This window comes from Ranitomeya imitator, chromosome 3 (genome assembly GCF_032444005.1).
Source record: "Ranitomeya imitator isolate aRanImi1 chromosome 3, aRanImi1.pri, whole genome shotgun sequence".
Classification (NCBI taxonomy): domain Eukaryota; kingdom Metazoa; phylum Chordata; class Amphibia; order Anura; family Dendrobatidae; genus Ranitomeya; species Ranitomeya imitator.
In genome coordinates, this window is record NC_091284.1 from 837,346,594 (window position 1) to 837,366,105 (window position 19,512).

Sequence of the window (19,512 nt, forward strand, 5' to 3'; positions counted from 1 at the left end):
GGTAGATTTTTTTCATTAAAAAAATTGTTAAACCGGTTTTTTTTTTAGCCCCAAAGGGGGACTTGGTCCTGTGATATATGATGTGCGGCAGTGTGTTACCCGTCACTTACTGTGTATAAGGAGAACATCAGATAAACGAATGCTCTCCGACTGCAGAGAGAACGTAGCGCGTCATTCTCAGCAACAAAAAGCGAAAATCACATTTATTGTATTCAACTTTATTAAAAATGATTACTTAACCAATATATAAAAATACATTTTACAAGGATTTGTCCGGACAGAATCCCTAACCAGCCCCCTCCGGTGATACCTGTACAGGACGGAGATCCCTACAGGTGATTATCCAGTCAGTGTGGGGGGCCGCAGAACCCCGCAATACGTCTATACTCTTTACATCCAGCGTTTGTGAACGGTTTCTATAGTTTTTCAGTTTAGACGTGGTCTATTTTAGTTTGGAAGTCTTGTGCTTTTATTTCTAATCTGGTTAGATTTTATTTAAGGGTCTGGGATCTGTATTATTATGAGGCTGATCTGGGGTCTATATTTTAGGTGGTCTGTATTACCATAGTTTAGGGAAGCTGGTCGGGGGTCTGTATTTATAGCTGGCTCTCGGTGTTTGTATTTGCGCAGGTCTGGGGTCTGTATTTATTCCTGGCTCTCGGTCTTTGTATTTGTGCAGGTCTGGGGTCTGTATTTATTCCTGGCTCTCGGTCTTTGTATTTGTGCAGGTCGGGGGTCTGTATTTATAGCTGGCTCTCGGTGTTTGTATTTGCGCAGGTCTGGGGTCTGTATTTATTCCTGGCTCTCGGTGTTTGTATTTGTGCAGGTCTGGGGTCTGTATTTATTGCTGGCTCTCGGTGTTTGTATTTGTGCAGGTCTGGGGTCTGTATTTATTCCTGGCTCTCGGTGTTTGTATTTGTGCAGGTCTGGGGTCTGTATTTATTCCTGGCTCTCGGTCTTTGTATTTGTGCAGGTCTGGGGTCTGTATTTATTGCTGGCTCTCGGTGTTTGTATTTGTGCAGGTCTGGGGTCTGTATTTATTGCTGGCTCTCGGTGTTTGTATTTGTGCAGGTCTGGGGTCTGTATTTATTCCTGGCTCTCGGTGTTTGTATTTGTGCAGGTCTGGGGTCTGTATTTATTCCTGGCTCTCGGTGTTTGTATTTGTGCAGGTCTGGGGTCTGTATTTATTCCTGGCTCTCGGTGTTTGTATTTGTGCAGGTCTGGGGTCTGTATTTATTCCTGGCTCTCGGTGTTTGTATTTGTGCAGGTCGGGGGTCTGTATTTATAGCTGGCTCTCGGTGTTTGTATTTGTGCAGGTCTGGGGTCTGTATTTATTCCTGGCTCTCGGTCTTTGTATTTGTGCAGGTCTGGGGTCTGTATTTATTGCTGGCTCTCGGTGTTTGTATTTGTGCAGGTCTGGGGTCTGTATTTATTCCTGGCTCTCGGTGTTTGTATTTGTGCAGGTCTGGGGTCTGTATTTATTGCTGGCTCTCGGTGTTTGTATTTGTGCAGGTCGGGGGTCTGTATTTATAGCTGGCTCTCGGTGTTTGTATTTGTGCAGGTCTGGGGTCTGTATTTATTCCTGGCTCTCGGTCTTTGTATTTGTGCAGGTCTGGGGTCTGTATTTATTGCTGGCTCTCGGTGTTTGTATTTGTGCAGGTCTGGGGTCTGTATTTATTCCTGGCTCTCGGTGTTTGTATTTGTGCAGGTCTGGGGTCTGTATTTATTCCTGGCTCTCGGTGTTTGTATTTGTGCAGGTCTGGGGTCTGTATTCATTGCTGGCTCTCGGTGTTTGTATTTGTGCAGGTCTGGGGTCTGTATTTATTCCTGGCTCTCGGTCTTTGTATTTGTGCAGGTCTGGGGTCTGTATTTATTCCTGGCTCTCGGTCTTTGTATTTGTGCAGGTCTGGGGTCTGTATTTATTGCTGGCTCTCGGTGTTTGTATTTGTGCAGGTCTGGGGTCTGTATTTATTCCTGGCTCTCGGTCTTTGTATTTATGTTGGTCTGGGGTCTGTATTTATTCCTGGCTCTCGGTCTTTGTATTTGTGTCGTTCTGGGGTCTGTATTTATTCCTGGCTCTCGGTGTTTGTATTTGTGTCGGTCTGGGGTCTGTATTTATTCCTGGCTCTCGGTGTTTGTATTTGTGTCGGTCTGGGGTCTGTATTTATTCCTGGCTCTCGGTCTTTGTATTTGTGCAGGTCTGGGGTCTGTATTTATTCCTGGCTCTCGGTGTTGAAATTACTTTTCTACTACGGTCAGCATCAGTTTCTTCTGCATTCCTTTCTTCCAGCACCAGAGGGGCCCGATCTGTATCCGGACAATGCCGCTTCTGGTCAAGTTGATGGAAGCGTCTGTATAGAACATAGACTGAGCCTCCTGGAATTTTACCATGTTTGCTGGGACTTGTGGTGATTATCACTGATGACTGACCCCCAAGGACGAGGCTGATGTCATCAGGGGGCACAGAGCAATTACTTTAGAAGTTTTTGCTGTTGTTGCCCAGTGATGTTTTGTTTTTGTTTTGTTTTTGTGGGGGGGGGGGGGGGAGGGGTAGGGGGTGTTCAATTTTACTGGCTACAAAAATAACTATATAATTCCTAGAATTTTTTTTAAACAGAAATTAAAAACTTAATTCTGACACTGTTTTTTTATTCTGTTTTTCCAAACTGCTCAAAGACTTAAAAAGTTGGCGTGGTCCGCAGTGATTTATTACGACGTTGTAGAACGCCATTATATAGAAGCAGCTGCACGAGATGAACAGACGCCCCACAGAGGACACAAACATTACTGGTATGGAAGCGGGAGCACGATATACAGTGGAGCTCAGTGCTGCTTTGGGGTTGTAAAAAAAATAAAATAAATAAATAAAAAAACAGACATTTCTTCATTTTTCAAATTTTTCCTCGGTTGTCCGTGAAAAAAAAAAAAAAAAAGAAAGAATAAAAAAATATATATAGATATATATTTTCTGACGGTCAGGTGAGAAAAATGAAAGCAAAGGAAATGACCTAAAAAATTAGGCCCAATCTATAAATAACTAAAAGGGAAAAAAATAATATTCAAATGAGAAAAAATTCCTAGAGCTTTGAAGACCGCACGTATGAAAACCCCAGAAAATTTGCCCATGTCATTTTTTTATTGCATTGGCTGTAGAGAGTAAAAGGAATTTTTTTATTTTATTGTATACTTTTTGTTTTTTAGATTTTACAACTTTAATATTGCAAATATTTGTTTATTCCTTATTTCTTTTTTTTTTTGTTTGTTTTACAAAATGTATTAAAATTATTTTGACTTTTTTTTTTTTTAAGGTAGGACTACCAGGTAGTGTAAACTGCATAGGGAAATGTTGGGGCAGACTTTTAGGTGGTCCCTGCTGCCAGCCAATCTAAGGACAGGTCCCATGACTTTGGTTAGATCCTGGGTCAGCGATCATGGGGTAAAACCACTGAACCCCCATGACCTCTTCATTTACTCTTTGAGGAACTCCTGGTTCTATATTAGCGCCCTGTTGCCAGTCCCAGAGGTGCAACCCACCCCTCATCCTCCTAGATTAGTGGGGCTCCCCTTTAGGCACGTCTTGTATTTCTGCGATAATCTCACTCACGTCTTCCTTTTGCCGCATATCATCAACTCTTTTGTTCCACTCCCTCACACGGGCGAGAAGTTTTTGAGTTCTCTCGTCCCTTGTTGTGTCATCAATGTCTAGAAGCGAGGAGCACGGAGATTCTAAATAGTTTGAGATGGGAAGGGTGTCATGTAAAGAGGCGGTGTCTCCCGGCTCAGAACGCTTGCTGGACTCTGACTCACTGGACTTGGATTCCAGATGAGGAGGAGCCGTATAATCTCCATAAGTTGGGTGAGCTCCCGGGAGCGCAGGAAACGAGTGTGGACTGGGGGATAAATCCTTGAGATCTGGATTATTTGCATCTGAGAACAAAGGTGGCAACTCCTCAAGATCCCTTGGAGAAGAAGCCTTTGAAGATGACGAGTGTGGACTGGGGGACAAATCCTTGAGATCTGGATTATTTGCATCTGAGAATAAAGGTTGCAACTCCTGAAGATCCCTTGGAGAAGAAGCCTGTGAAGATGACGAGTGTGGACCGGGGGACAAATCCTTGAGATCTGGATTATTTGCATCTGAGAATAAAGGTTGCAACTCCTGAAGATCCCTTGGAGAAGAAGCCTTTGAAGATGACGAGTGTGGACTGGGGGACAAATCCTTGAGATCTGGATTATTTGCATCTGAGAATAAAGGTTGCAACTCCTGAAGATCCCTCGGAGAAGAAGCCTTTGAAGATGACGAGTGTGGACTGGGGGACAAATCCTTGAGATCTGGACTATTTGCATCTGAAAATAAAGGTGGCAACTCCTGAAGATCCCTTAGAGAAGAAGCCTTTGAAGATGACGAGCGTGTCCGGAGGGGAGAACTGGCGGGAACGCTTTTTGAGCCAGGACCACTTTGGCAAATTTTCTTTATAGAAGTTTCCTCGTTGCTGATAGAGTGACATTTTCTTTTTCTTGGTCCTCCTGATTGTTCCAAAGAAATCTGGAGAAAAAGAAGCCACAAAATTCAGTCATCTCACAGAAACATCAATCCAGCTTCTATTTGTGTTTGTGGCCTCATTCACACATCAGTCTTTTTCACGAGCAAGGAAAACTGACTGAGTTTCATCAATGATTTCGGTCAGAGTTTTATCCGAGTTTCTTCAGACTTTCTCATACATAGAAAGAAAAAAACCACACTGCACCATCTCCATTCGAACAGTCGGATGACATCTCAGACTGTCTGATTTTATAAAGACCCATATCGACACTCAAAGAAGTCTTTGCAATTTTGTGCCAACCGCTCGGTCCAAGAAAAATCATGAATACGAGTGCTATTCATGAAAAACACTGATACAACTCGTGTGAGAAAAACGGACGTGTGAATGAGGCTTTACTTATGATATCTATGAAGCAAAAAGTCTGTGAACCCCTAATGCTGGATCCACCCATTTGTGGTGGGGGGAAGGGTTTGATTTTACCGTGTTCATTGTGCGGTAAAAAAAATGACCTAAGTACAATTATGGCGATACCAAACTTCTCCAGTAAAAAAAAAAGGGGTTTGTGTTGCCATTTTCTGAGCGCCGTTTTATTTTTCTGTGGATGGAGCAGTGTGATGTCTTGTTTTTTTCGCATGGGGAGCTGATGTTTTTTTTATTGATACATGTTTAGGGTAGATACATTGTTTTTTTGGTTTTAGTAGGACGACCAATAAAGACGCGGTACTGGGGCTCGGATTTTCTCTTTATGGTGTTTACCATTTGTCGGACATTTATGGACGCGGTGATACCGATCTGCTTATTATTTAAATGTCTTCATTCTTAGGGGAGAGCATTTGAATTTCCAGACTTTTTTGTATTTATAATGATATTGTGGTATATACTTCCAATGGCATTCATTCATCTATGGAGAACGCCCCGCTCTGGGCTCGATAGTAGATGGGAGTTACAGGGGTCTTCACCAGGTGCTCGGCTGCCGGGATAACCCATGGGAAGCCACTGCGATGGCGTCCAAGTTGGGGAGTGATTGAAGCAAGATGTTGGCTGTGTATCACGGCCGGCATCTCCCAGGTTTGGTGTGTTCACAGCTCAATATCCAACAAGTAATGTCTTATTGAGGGAGATCAAGATATATTGACTTTTAGGCTTAGGGTCGATCTCATATACCGTGACCAGATTTCCCTTGATGAAAACGATGCAGAAAAATCCTCATTTTATAGTGGGAAAAAATGTGCAGATTTTGCTTAAAAACACAGCGACTTCTAACATTCTGCGGAGAGGAAATCTTCAGAGCCAGACCATTTTCTCACTGGATAGTCTCATAAGTTCTCTTATTCTTCATTGCTGCTGGAAACTGCAACAATTTTCCTTTTCCATCTCAGCCCCTTGGAAATAAACCCTAATGGTGAATACATGATATTTCTGCAGCTCCACACATCTAAATGAGACTGTTCGGGGGGCGGCATGTGTATTCTCGCCCTTTTAATCTTAGTGTATTTTTTTTTCACTTTTTTTTTTTTTTAATACAAGCTTTTTGTTTTTACTCTTTTATTTTTAATTATATTTTTTAAGCTATAATGAAATATTATCTTTTTCTATGATGTTCCATTATTAATAGTACATGTAGATGTGTCCGAGGTCTCTTAGGTCATCCTTCAGGTTAACTTAAAATACATTATTTCTGGATTTGGATTTTCTTTCATTAAACCCTTTCTGACCTCGGATGGGATAGTACGTCCGAGCTCAGATCCCCTGCTTTGATGCAGGGCTCCGCGGTGAGCCCGCACCAAAGCCGGGACATGTCAGCTGTTTTGACCAGCTGACATGTGCCCGTAATAGGCGCGGGCAGAATCGCGATCTGCTCGCACCTATTAACTAGTTAAATGCCGCTGTCAAACGCAGACAGCGGCATTTAACTACCGCTTCCGCATGCGTCAGCATGGTAACCATAAAGGTCCTTGAGACCTCTATGGTTACTGATCACCGGTGGCTGTGAGCGCCACCCTGTGGTCGGCGCTCACAGCACACCTCCATTTCTGCTATATAGCAGCAATCACCAGATCGCTGCTATGTAGCAGAGCCGATCGCGTTGTGCCTGCTTCTAGCCTCCCATGGAGGCTATTGAAGCATGGCAAAAGTAAAAAAAAAAAAAGTTAAAAAAAATGTGAAAAAAATAAAAAAAAAATATAAAAGTTTAAATCACCCCCCTTTCGCCCCAATCAAAATAAGTCAATGAAAAAATCAAATCTACGCATATTTGGTATCGCCGCGCTCAGAATCGCCCGACCTATCAATTAAAAAAAAGCATTAACCTGATCGCTTAACAGCATAGCAAGAAAAAAATTCGAAACGCCAGAATTACGTTTTTTAGGTCGCCGCGACATTGCATTAAAATGCAATAACGGGCGATCAAAAGAACGTATCTGCACCAAAATGCTATCATTAAAAACGTCATCTTGGCACACAAAAAATAAGCCCTCAACAGACCCCAGATCACAAAAAATGGAGACGCTACGAGTATCGGAAAATGGCGCAATTTTTTTTTTTTTTTTAGCAAAGTTTGGAATTTTTTTTCACCACTTAGATAAAAAATAACCTAGTCATGTTTGGTGTCTATGAACTCGTAATGACCTGGAGAATCATAATGGCAGGTCAGTTTTAGCATTTAGTGAACCTAGCAAAAAAGCCAAACAAAAAACAAGTGTGGGATTGCACTTTTTTTGCAATTTCACCGCACTTGGAATTTTTTTCCCGTTTTCTAGTACATGACATGCTAAAACCAATGATGCCATTCAAAAGTACAACTCGTCCCGCAAAAAATAAGCCCTCACATGGCCAAATTGACGGAAAAATAAAAAAGTTATGGCTCTGGGAAGGAGGGGAGTGAAAAACGAACACGGAAAAACGAAAAATCCCAAGGTCATGAAGGGGTTAAGCAGTGCATAAAAAAAAAACAGACCTGAGAACCCCAAATCTGAAGATGGTGGAAAAGTGACTTTGGTGGGCAATGTCATGAGCAAAGAAACAGAAAGACGTTTTGGGGTAGTTCTCACAGGATACATTTGTGGGACTCATTTTCTCACAACTGTTAGAGCTTTGATTTAGCTGTAAAAATAATCCCAAATAGATCTCATACGAGCTGTAGGCAGAAATACAACGGTCAAGCAGCTCACGAGTTGTAGCACAACACTATTGTTAAAATCCAGCCCTGCTTTGGTCTTGTGGCACAATCAGTGGAAAGAGGAATTTCACGACTTACCTGCTGCTCGTCTTCGGTGGAAGGTCTTGAGGATGGGCGATCATTGGAGGGACTCGAGTCTTCATCCCACGATTTTACAACCGTTGCCCTGGATTCTGATCTGCCGTTTTGCTGCTCCAGAAAGGTGGAATTCCGGAGTGATACGCAGCCCAGGTCGTCGTTTCTTCCTTCACTATTTCTGTTCAGTTCTTTCATCTTTAGCTGTGAATTTTTGGGGACATTTCTTTGTTCCAAATCCTCAAACCTGAAGTTTGTGACCTGTTGCTGAGAGTTGATGACCTCTGACTTCACAACTTTTTCCTGTGCCTCACACTTTTCGTCTTTTATTTCTGCTTTCTTCCCTTTGGGCAGTAAATACATGACATTTTTGCACATGTACAGAGCGGTGGCTTCCATCTTGATCATCGCCTGTTGGCTAATATTGAGAGAGTCGCCTAGGGCTTGTAACTCACTCTTGACGCTCAACTTCTCTGGGTTGTTGATTTGGGACAGTTGTAAAATAGCGTGAGCGATGTCGCTGAAACATTTCACGGGAACCAGATAAGTCCCTTGTTCTTCCCTGGTCCTTGCGTCTGCCCTTCTCAAAGACGATCTTCTATCAGATCGTTGGCTTGTGTAACTGGATGTCACCTGGGGATGTTTGGCCGCTGTTTTCGCCAACGTCTTCTTTGCTTTGCAATTACTCGGGAACCTTTGCATAGTAATTGGTGACACAACTATGACATGAGAAGTCTCGATGCTGCCGCCCAGACGGGTTATTTTCTGCTGAACTGAGGTTGACAACATTGACATCGGGACTCTCTTCACTTCTGCTTTTTCAGGTATCTGAAAGAAGTAACCACAAACTTCCGGCTCAAATGGAACATTATGAGAAGCGTCTGCCATGGTATTGTAGTGTTTGTCAGTTCAGAACTGTAGATGTCAGCATGTTAAAACAACGATACAGAGAAGATCCAAATCATGTTTGTATAACTTGGGCTCTAGGTCCATACGGAGTCGTCCATTCACACCTAAAAGACAAAGAGCAGCTGTGTGATGTGGAAGCAATAACACTAGACATGTGGATTATATCCCGTGGGTCCGTACCCATGGGGCCCAGGAGCTGGGACTCTCAAAGACACCAAAAATGGAAGCAAAAGCCGTTAATAAAAGGCTCAAAATATGGATTCTTTACAAAAAGCAATGATTTCAAGTAAATACAATTGTGCAAATAAAGAGACAGATTCAATATTGCAGTATCAAGCTGCGAGCCTTCGTCAATCTTCATCTTTGTGCACCTCCGTATATCTAATCATACTCCTATGATAGCTGGTAGCTGAATGCCCATTGGGTGAAATGTTATTCCTGTGATTTCCAGACCCATGTGCCTCCTCCATGGAGTCCTTCTCCAGACCAGTGGCCCATCCTGACTGCTCTGTGTCCTTCTCCATCTTTCTGTCCTCTCCAGAATACTCGGTCCCCCTACAAACCCCTCTGTCCCCGTCAGACTTTTCTGTCTTCTCCCAAAACTTTTGTCTCCTCCGTTCCCGCCAGACCCTTCCTTCCTTTCCAGTCCCCACTAGCCTGTCCAGACTCCCGTGTCCCCTCCAGTCTCCTCTACACCCGTCTGTCAGTTTATTTCATTTTTTTTGTGAAATCCATCATGGCTCCTTTTTGTGTTTCCAGAACTTTGCCATCACGAGACGTACAGTGACGAGCAAAAGGGTAAGACTGTTCTGACTCCGTACCTCACCATCCACTACTGCTTTGATCATGAGACCACCATCATTTTATAGACAATCATCCTGCATATCTCATATCATATTAGTTCTGCAGATTCTCGTCATGTCACTGCGTTGTTACTTTTTTGCTCCTGGTGGTGGAATAATCTTTTCCTTCCCGAATGCTACAAATCACAACCTGTCCTCACATTCCCTAATATCTCAGTGTGCTATTATGTTGATTCCTAAGTGAAAACTCACTGGTTAGAATCGAGGAGAAGCCATGAAGATGATTTCCCACGAAAAGAGAAACATCATAATCCAGCTCAATCGATAGCGGTCTGTCGGCCAAGAAAACTACTGAATTGCATCATGTGAGCGCCATGACAGTTGGAAAAATGCACAACGAAGTCTGTCCATCTATTCAGAAACCAAGAGGTGGGCATCCAGGCAAAATATCGGAGTCAACAAGTCGGCTCATCCCAAGGTCTATCAGTTTTGACGTGACAATTACGACAGTGGAGGCGGCCCGTATGCTTCATAATAGTGAGATCACAGACGTCTGAGCAAGGCACATTACACAAGTCTGGAATGGTGGCCGAGATAGGCGAAGAAGCCTCAACTTCAATATCATCCTAAAAAGCATAGGTTCGAATTTGCAAAAAAAATTAGAAAAGTGGACAGTAGAAGATTGGAAATGGGTGATTTGGAGCAATGAGACAAAAGTCAGTAGACCGCTCTGATGGGTGCAAATGGGTCTGGAAGAAACAAGGGAAAAAGAGGCTACCTGATCGAGAAATTGAAGGAAATGTCAAGTTCGGTGGAGGAGTTGGATACTTGGCCAGGATCGATGGTGGTCTCAGTGCTGAGCTATACGTGAGTGTCCTACAAGATGAGTTACTTCGTACATCGAGTACTATGGGTATGAATAGGACAACTAGTGTTCCAACAGGACAACGACCCGAAGCATACGACGAGATTGGGGAAGAAATGGGTCAATGACAATGAAGTAGAGAAGCTGGATTGTCCCCAGACCCCAACCTAATCCAACACTTGTGGGTAGAGATGAAGAACAAACTGTATACAGACCCCAGTGAGGCGACCGGTGTGCACCAACATGGTGAACGTGTAGAAGAGACCTGGGATCAGATATCGGTAGAGACATGGTTGGATCTGATCGACAGCAAAAGGATCCAGACAGAGCTGAAAGCCAAAGGGGGGATTTACAAAATAGTAAAAATTTGCATTTAGATTTTTACACAGTAACAATGCAGCGACATGACAAGAATCTGCATCACTAATCATATGCTAAATAGCTGCAATTCACATTTATGTATGAGATATCCAAAGATTGTCGCTAAAATGATGGCGGTCTCACGATCAAGGCAGTAGGGGATGGTGAGATATGGAGGCTGAAGGTCAAGTTCAAATCATTGATACCCTTTTGCTCGTCACTGTACACATTAGATGGTTGGGCAATGCTCGCGGACATTTACAGAGGATTTTCAGACTTTTCTCTAATGCACATGGGCACCTGGAGTCAAATAATGTAACTTTTCTATAAAATTTTGGGGGCGTCGGTGGGAATTTTTGCCCTTTAGTCCAGAAGAGCATTTGTGCAGTCAGACCCTGATATTGGGGAGATGTCGGGCTCACAATCTGCTCTATAGGTGTTGGATGGGGCTGAAGCCGGGCTCTGTGCAGCCGTTCAGGTTCTCAGTCTTTATGGACCTTGTGCACTGGGCACAGTCAAAGGGAACAGAAAAGGTCCATAAGACGCCAATAGAGAGGTGCAATCCGTCACTGCACAGAACTCCAGAGTCCAGTGGTGGCGGCTTTACACCACTGCATCCGACGCTTAGCATTGTGCTTGGTGATGTACGGCTGCACGCAGCTGCTCTGCGATTAAACTCCCAGCGGGGTGCAGTGTTTCTGCTGATACCAGAGGAGATCTGGAGTCTACAATTATGGGGTCAACAGAGCGGTGGTGACTTTTCTGCCCTCTGCTCCTCAGCACTCTCCCCACTGATCTGTAATGTTAAGGAGTCTCCTGTTCACTTGAATGGGGGGCCGAACATCCAGCCGAACACTGCGTCAGGCAGCCGCAGTTCCCATGATGTCAAATGACAGCGTGAGCCCGCAGCTGTGATCAGAAGTATAATGTTTACTTCCGATCACTGGCGCTAATAACAGTGAGAGAGGCTGATGGGAGTATTCATCAGATGGCGCTTGCAATCTAAATAAATACCGTATTTTTCTGACTATGAGATACACCCCAAATTTTCAGAAGAAAAATGGGGAAAAAAATTAATGCGGGTGGAGCGGGGTGACAGGGGGTGTACGGTGGTCTGGTGATGATCTGACTCATCCCAGGATGGTGCGTGGCAGTTTTGGAGATGTTCGGTGGTGCGGGGGCTCTGCCATTTTGTGAAAGGCCCCCCACATCCATTCCAGAATGGTGTGCGGCAGTTTTGGAGATGTTCGGTGGTGCGGGGGCTCCACCAACATTTTGTGAAACCCCGGAGCCCCTGCATTTCCATTGCTGTAATGCTGTGGTCTCCGGGAAAATGGCTGCTGGAAGTGGCGCATGCGCAGAATGAGATTTCGGCACAGAGATCTCAATTTACGCTGCCTCCATTGGCCATTTTCCTGGAGACCAACGCAATGGGAGCGCAGGGGCTCCGGGCTTTCACAAAATGTTGGTGGAGCCCCTGCACCACCGAACATCTCTTAAACTGCCGTGCATCAGTCTGGGATGGATGTGTGGGGGCTCCGGGATTTCACAAAATATTGGCAGAGCCCCCCACACCACCGAGCATCTGCGAAACTGCTGCGCATCAGCTTGGAAAGAAACTTCTGGCAAGTATATCCGGACTATAAGACACTCCCCTGTTTCCCTCCAAAAATTTTTGGGGAAAAAATTGTGTGCCTTATAGTCCGAAAAATACGGTAATTAGAAAAAAAACGTTGTGGGTTCCCCTGTACTTTTGATAACCAGACAAGAAAAACTGACAGCTGCGGGCTGTAATCCGGTGAGATCCCCACTACCACAGTGAGAAAGTCTAACAATGCAGCGCTGAGCTCAGAGAGTTCACCACAGTTCAGTTTGAAAAATTTCTTCCGGTGAGCTCACCGCTGCACTGAACGGCTTTTTCTCACTCCCCCTTCTCCGCACAGCCCCTCATCACCCCCATTCTCCACACAGCCCCTCATCACTCCCATTCTCCACACAGCCCCTCATCACCCCCCCCTCTCCGCACAGCCCCTCATCACCCCCCCTCTCCGCACAGCCCCTCATCACTCCTCTCCGCACAGCCCCTCATCACTCCTCTCCGCACAGCCCCTCATCACCCCCCCTCTCCGCACAGCCCCTCATCACCCCCCCTCTCCGCTGAGCCCCTCATCACCCCCAGCCCCTCATCACCCCCCTCTCCGCATAGCCCCTCATCACCCCCTCTCCACAGCCCCTCATCACCTCCATCTCCACACAGCCCCTCATCACCCCCATCACCACACAGCCCTTCATCATCCCCCATAGCCCCACATCACCCCCCCTCTTCACACAGCCCCTCATCATTCCCCATTCCCGCATAGCCCCTCATCACCCCCCTCATCAACCCCATCTCCACACAGCCCCTCATCATCCCCCATTCCCGCATAGCCCCTCATCACCCCCTCTCCACACAGCCCCTCATCACCCCCCTCTCCACACAGCCCCTCATCATCCCCCATTCCCGCATAGCCCCTCATCACCCCCTCTCCACACAGCCCCTCATCACCCCCCTCTCCACACAGCCCCTCATCACCCCCCTCTCCACACAGCCCCTCATCACCCCCCTCTCCACACAGCCCCTCATAACCCCCCTCTCCACACAGCCCCTCATCACCCCCTCTCCACACAGCCCCTCATCACCCCCCTCTCCACACAGCCCCTCATCACCCCCCTCTCCACACAGCCCCTCATCACCCCCCATTCCCGCATAGCCCCTCATCACCCCCTCTCCACACAGCCCCTCATCACCCCCCTCCTCTCCACACAGCCCCTCATCACCCCCCTCCTCTCCACACAGCCCCTCATCATCCCCTCTCCACACAGCCCCTCATCACCCCCTCTCCACACAGCCCCTCATCATCCCCCATTCCCGCATAGCCCCTCATCACCCCCTCTCCACACAGCCCCTCATCAACCCCATCTCCACACAGCCCCTCATCAGCCCCCTCTCCACACAGCCCCTCATCACCCCCCTCTCCACACAACCCCTCATCACCCCCCTCTCCACACAACCCCTCATCACCCCCCTCTCCACACAGCCCCTCATCACCCCCTCTCCACACAGCCCCTCATCACCCCCCTCTCCACACAACCCCTCATCACCCCCCTCTCCACACAGCCCCTCATCAACCCCATCTCCACACAGCCCCTCATCAGCCCCCATTCCCGCATAGCCCTTTATCACCCTCTCCACACAGCCCCTCATCACCCCCTCTCCACACAACCCCTCATCACCCCCCTCTCCACACAGCCCCTCATCACCCCCCTCTCCACACAGCCCCTCATCATCTTCCCTATGCAGCCCCACTCAAGTTACATGAACCCTTTCCAAAACCCATCCTCAGAGCACTCACACCGCGTCTTGTGTCCTCATTCCCACCTGTACACGGTCCACGGTGCAGCCCCTCGGTCCTCCCCTCCTCACAGGGCTCCGTGCTGCAGCCCCTCATCTCCAGCACGATCCTCAGAACAGAGGAGCTGCTCGTGTAGAACAGAGTCTGGCCCCGCCCCTTCCGGTGACATCATTACATCCCCCCCCAAAAAAAACACTCCGCTCTAGACGCCCCGTGCTGTGTGCAATCTGTGAGGTAATAATGTCACCGGAAGGGGCGGGGCCGGACTTAGTCAGTGAACAACACTGGCCGGATGGCAGGAAGCAGCGCTGTGCTGAGGAGCATGCTGGAGAGGAGGGAGATGAGAGGAGGAGAGGACCCAGGGGCCGCACCGTGGGGTGTGAGGAGGAGAGGACCGAGGGGCCGCACCGTGGAGTGTGAGGAGGAGGGGGCCGCACCGTGGGGTGTGAGGAGGAGAGGACCGAGGGGCCGCACCGTGGAGATGAGAGGAGGAGAGGACCGAGGGGCCGCACCGTGGAGGTGTGAGGAGGAGAGGACCGAGGGGCCGCACCGTGGAGGTGTGAGGAGGAGAGGACCGAGGGGCCGCACCGTGGAGGTGTGAGGAGGAGAGGACCGAGGGGCCGCACCGTGGAGGTGTGAGGAGGAGAGGACCGAGGGGCCGCACCGTGGAGATGAGAGGAGGAGAGGACCGAGGGGCCGCACCGTGGGGTGTGAGGAGGAGAGGACCGAGGGGCCGCACCGTGGAGGTGTGAGGAGGAGAGGACCGAGGGGCCGCACCGTGGAGGTGTGAGGAGGAGAGGACCCAGGGGCCGCACCGTGGAGGTGTGAGGAGGAGAGGACCGAGGGGCCGCACCGTGGAGGTGTGAGGAGGAGAGGACCGAGGGGCCGCACCGTGGAGGTGTGAGGAGGAGAGGACCGAGGGGCCGCACCGTGGAGGTGTGAGGAGGAGGGGGCCGCACCGTGGAGGTGTGAGGAGGAGAGGACCCAGGGGCCGCACCGTGGAGGTGTGAGGAGGAGAGGACCGAGGGGCCGCACCGTGGAGGTGTGAGGAGGAGAGGACCGAGGGGCCGCACCGTGGGGTGTGAGGAGGAGAGGACCCAGGGGCCGCACCGTGGAGGTGTGAGGAGGAGAGGACCGAGGGGCTGCACCGTGGAGGTGTGAGGAGGAGAGGACCGAGGGGCCGCACCGTGGAGGTGTGAGGAGGAGGGGGCCGCACCGTGGAGGTGTGAGGAGGAGAGGACCGAGGGGCCGCACCGTGGAGGTGTGAGGAGGAGGGGGCCGCACCGTGGAGGTGTGAGGAGGAGAGGACCCAGGGGCCGCACCGTGGAGGTGTGAGGAGGAGAGGACCGAGGGGCCGCACCGTGGAGGTGTGAGGAGGAGAGGACCGAGGGGCCGCACCGTGGGGTGTGAGGAGGAGAGGACCCAGGGGCCGCACCGTGGAGGTGTGAGGAGGAGAGGACCGAGGGGCCGCACCGTGGAGGTGTGAGGAGGAGAGGACCGAGGGGCCGCACCGTGGAGGTGTGAGGAGGAGAGGACCGAGGGGCCGCACCGTGGAGGTGTGAGGAGGAGAGGACCGAGGGGCCGCACCGTGGAGGTGTGAGGAGGAGAGGACCGAGGGGCCGCACCGTGGAGGTGTGAGGAGGAGAGGACCGAGGGGCCGCACCGTGGAGGTGTGAGGAGGAGAGGACCGAGGGGCCGCACCGTGGAGGTGTGAGGAGGAGAGGACCGAGGGGCCGCACCGTGGAGGTGTGAGGAGGAGAGGACCGAGGGGCCGCACCGTGGAGGTGTGAGGAGGAGAGGACCGAGGGGCCGCACCGTGGGGTGTGAGGAGGAGAGGACCGAGGGGCCGCACCGTGGGGTGTGAGGAGGAGAGGACCGAGGGGCCGCACCGTGGAGGTGTGAGGAGGAGAGGACCGAGGGGCCGCACCGTGGAGGTGTGAGGAGGAGAGGACCGAGGGGCCGCACCGTGGAGGTGTGAGCAGGAGAGGACCGAGGGGCCGCACCGTGGAGGTGTGAGGAGGAGAGGACCGAGGGGCCGCACCGTGGGGTGTGAGGAGGAGAGGACCGAGGAGGAGAGGACCGAGGAGGAGAGGACCGAGGAGGAGAGGACCGAGGGGGCCGCACCGTGGAGGTGTGAGGAGGAGAGGACCGAGGGGCCGCACCGTGGAGGTGTGAGGAGGAGAGGACCGAGGGGCCGCACCGTGGAGGTGTGAGGAGGAGAGGACCGAGGGGCCGCACAGTGGAGGTGTGAGGAGGAGAGGACCGAGGGGCCGCACCGTGGAGGTGTGAGGAGGAGAGGACCGAGGGGCCGCACCGTGGGGTGTGAGGAGGAGAGGACCGAGGGGCCGCACCGTGGGGTGTGAGGAGGAGAGGACCGAGGGGCCGCACCGTGGAGGTGTGAGGAGGAGAGGACCGAGGGGCCGCACCGTGGAGGTGTGAGCAGGAGAGGACTGAGGGGCCGCACCGTGGAGGTGTGAGGAGGAGACGACCGAGGGGCCGCACCGTGGAGGTGTGAGCAGGAGAGGACTGAGGGGCCGCACCGTGGAGGTGTGAGGAGGAGAGGACCGAGGAGCCGCACCGTGGAGGTGTGAGGAGGAGAGGACCGAGGAGGAGAGGACCGAGGGGGCCGCACCGTGGAGGTGTGAGGAGGAGAGGACCGAGGGGCCGCACCGTGGAGGTGTGAGGAGGAGAGGACCGAGGGGCCGCACCGTGGAGGTGTGAGGAGGAGAGGACCGAGGGGCCGCACCGTGGAGGTGTGAGGAGAGGACCGAGGGGCCGCACCGTGGGGTGTGAGGAGGAGAGGACCGAGGGGCCGCACCGTGGAGGTGTGAGGAGGAGAGGACCGAGGGGCCGCACCGTGGAGGTGTGAGGAGGAGAGGACCCAGGGGCCGCACCGTGGAGGTGTGAGGAGGAGAGGACCGAGGGGCCGCACCGTGGGGTGTGAGGAGGAGAGGACCGAGGGGCCGCACCGTGGGGTGTGAGGAGGAGAGGACCGAGGGGCCGCACCGTGGAGGTGTGAGGAGGAGAGGACCGAGGGGCCGCACCGTGGAGGTGTGAGGAGGAGAGGACCGAGGAGGAGAGGACCGAGGGGGCCGCACCGTGGAGGTGTGAGGAGGAGAGGACCGAGGGGCCGCACCGTGGAGGTGTGAGGAGGAGAGGACCGAGGGGCCGCACCGTGGAGGTGTGAGGAGGAGAGGACCGAGGGGCCGCACCGTGGAGGTGTGAGGAGAGGACCGAGGGGCCGCACCGTGGGGTGTGAGGAGGAGAGGACCGAGGGGCCGCACCGTGGAGGTGTGAGGAGGAGAGGACCCAGGGGCCGCACCGTGGAGGTGTGAGGAGGAGAGGACCCAGGGGCCGCACCGTGGAGGTGTGAGGAGGAGAGGACCCAGGGGCCGCACCGTGGAGGTGTGAGGAGGAGAGGACCCAGGGGCCGCACCGTGGAGGTGTGAGGAGGAGAGGACCGAGGGGCCGCACCGTGGAGGTGTGAGGAGGAGAGGACCGAGGGGCCGCACCGTGGAGGTGTGAGGAGGAGAGGACCGAGGAGGAGAGGACCGAGGGGCCGCACCGTGGGGTGTGAGGAGGAGAGGACCCAGGGGCCGCACCGTGGAGGTGTGAGGAGGAGAGGACCGAGGGGCCGCACCGTGGAGGTGTGAGGAGGAGAGGACCGAGGGGCCGCACCGTGGAGGTGTGAGGAGGAGAGGACCGAGGGGCCGCACCGTGGAGGTGTGAGGAGGAGAGGACCGAGGGGCCGCACCGTGGAGGTGTGAGGAGGAGAGGACCGAGGGGCCGCACCGTGGAGGTGTGAGGAGGAGAGGACCGAGGGGCCGCACCGTGGAGGTGTGAGGAGGAGAGGACCGAGGGGCCGCACCGTGGAGGTGTGAGGAGGAGAGGACCGAGGGGCCGCACCGTGGAGGTGTGAGGAGGAGAGGACCGAGGGGCCGCACCGTGGAGGTGTGAGGAGGAGAGGACCGAGGGGCCGCACCGTGGGGTGTGAGGAGGAGAGGACCGAGGGGCCGCACCGTGGGGTGTGAGGAGGAGAGGACCGAGGGGCCGCACCGTGGAGGTGTGAGGAGGAGAGGACCGAGGGGCCGCACCGTGGAGGTGTGAGGAGGAGAGGACCGAGGGGCCGCACCGTGGAGGTGTGAGCAGGAGAGGACCGAGGGGCCGCACCGTGGAGGTGTGAGGAGGAGAGGACCGAGGGGCCGCACCGTGGGGTGTGAGGAGGAGAGGACCGAGGAGGAGAGGACCGAGGAGGAGAGGACCGAGGGGGCCGCACCGTGGAGGTGTGAGGAGGAGAGGACCGAGGGGCCGCACCGTGGAGGTGTGAGGAGGAGAGGACCGAGGGGCCGCACCGTGGAGGTGTGAGGAGGAGAGGACCGAGGGGCCGCACAGTGGAGGTGTGAGGAGGAGAGGACCGAGGGGCCGCACCGTGGAGGTGTGAGGAGGAGAGGACCGAGGGGCCGCACCGTGGGGTGTGAGGAGGAGAGGACCGAGGGGCCGCACCGTGGGGTGTGAGGAGGAGAGGACCGAGGGGCCGCACCGTGGAGGTGTGAGGAGGAGAGGACCGAGGGGCCGCACCGTGGAGGTGTGAGCAGGAGAGGACTGAGGGGCCGCACCGTGGAGGTGTGAGGAGGAGACGACCGAGGGGCCGCACCGTGGAGGTGTGAGCAGGAGAGGACTGAGGGGCCGCACCGTGGAGGTGTGAGGAGGAGAGGACCGAGGAGCCGCACCGTGGAGGTGTGAGGAGGAGAGGACCGAGGAGGAGAGGACCGAGGGGGCCGCACCGTGGAGGTGTGAGGAGGAGAGGACCGAGGGGCCGCACCGTGGAGGTGTGAGGAGGAGAGGACCGAGGGGCCGCACCGTGGAGGTGTGAGGAGGAGAGGACCGAGGGGCCGCACCGTGGAGGTGTGAGGAGAGGACCGAGGGGCCGCACCGTGGGGTGTGAGGAGGAGAGGACCGAGGGGCCGCACCGTGGAGGTGTGAGGAGGAGAGGACCGAGGGGCCGCACCGTGGAGGTGTGAGGAGGAGAGGACCCAGGGGCCGCACCGTGGAGGTGTGAGGAGGAGAGGACCGAGGGGCCGCACCGTGGGGTGTGAGGAGGAGAGGACCGAGGGGCCGCACCGTGGGGTGTGAGGAGGAGAGGACCGAGGGGCCGCACCGTGGAGGTGTGAGGAGGAGAGGACCGAGGGGCCGCACCGTGGAGGTGTGAGGAGGAGAGGACCGAGGAGGAGAGGACCGAGGGGGCCGCACCGTGGAGGTGTGAGGAGGAGAGGACCGAGGGGCCGCACCGTGGAGGTGTGAGGAGGAGAGGACCGAGGGGCCGCACCGTGGAGGTGTGAGGAGGAGAGGACCGAGGGGCCGCACCGTGGAGGTGTGAGGAGAGGAC

General features: G+C 52.8%; 1 protein-coding gene across 3 annotated transcripts in view; it reads right to left on the minus strand.

Annotated features, from left to right (window-relative positions):
* Positions 1-202: 202 nt before the first annotated feature.
* The window catches only part of LOC138671401 (serine-rich adhesin for platelets-like), a 45,236-nt gene continuing 25,926 nt past the window's right edge, over positions 203-19,512 (minus strand). For 2 of the 3 annotated variants that reach the window (XM_069759544.1, XM_069759543.1), the window contains exons 2-3: positions 7,801-8,810; positions 203-4,546 (exon numbers count right to left, since the gene is read on the minus strand). In XM_069759544.1, the coding sequence (XP_069615645.1) occupies positions 3,551-4,546; positions 7,801-8,685 (1,881 nt within the window). In that variant the 5' untranslated portion in view covers positions 8,686-8,810 and the 3' untranslated portion in view covers positions 203-3,550. Of the gene's footprint in view, positions 4,547-7,800; positions 8,811-14,152; positions 14,306-19,512 lie in introns of those variants that run through there. The other variant, XM_069759542.1, reaches the window with a different exon arrangement.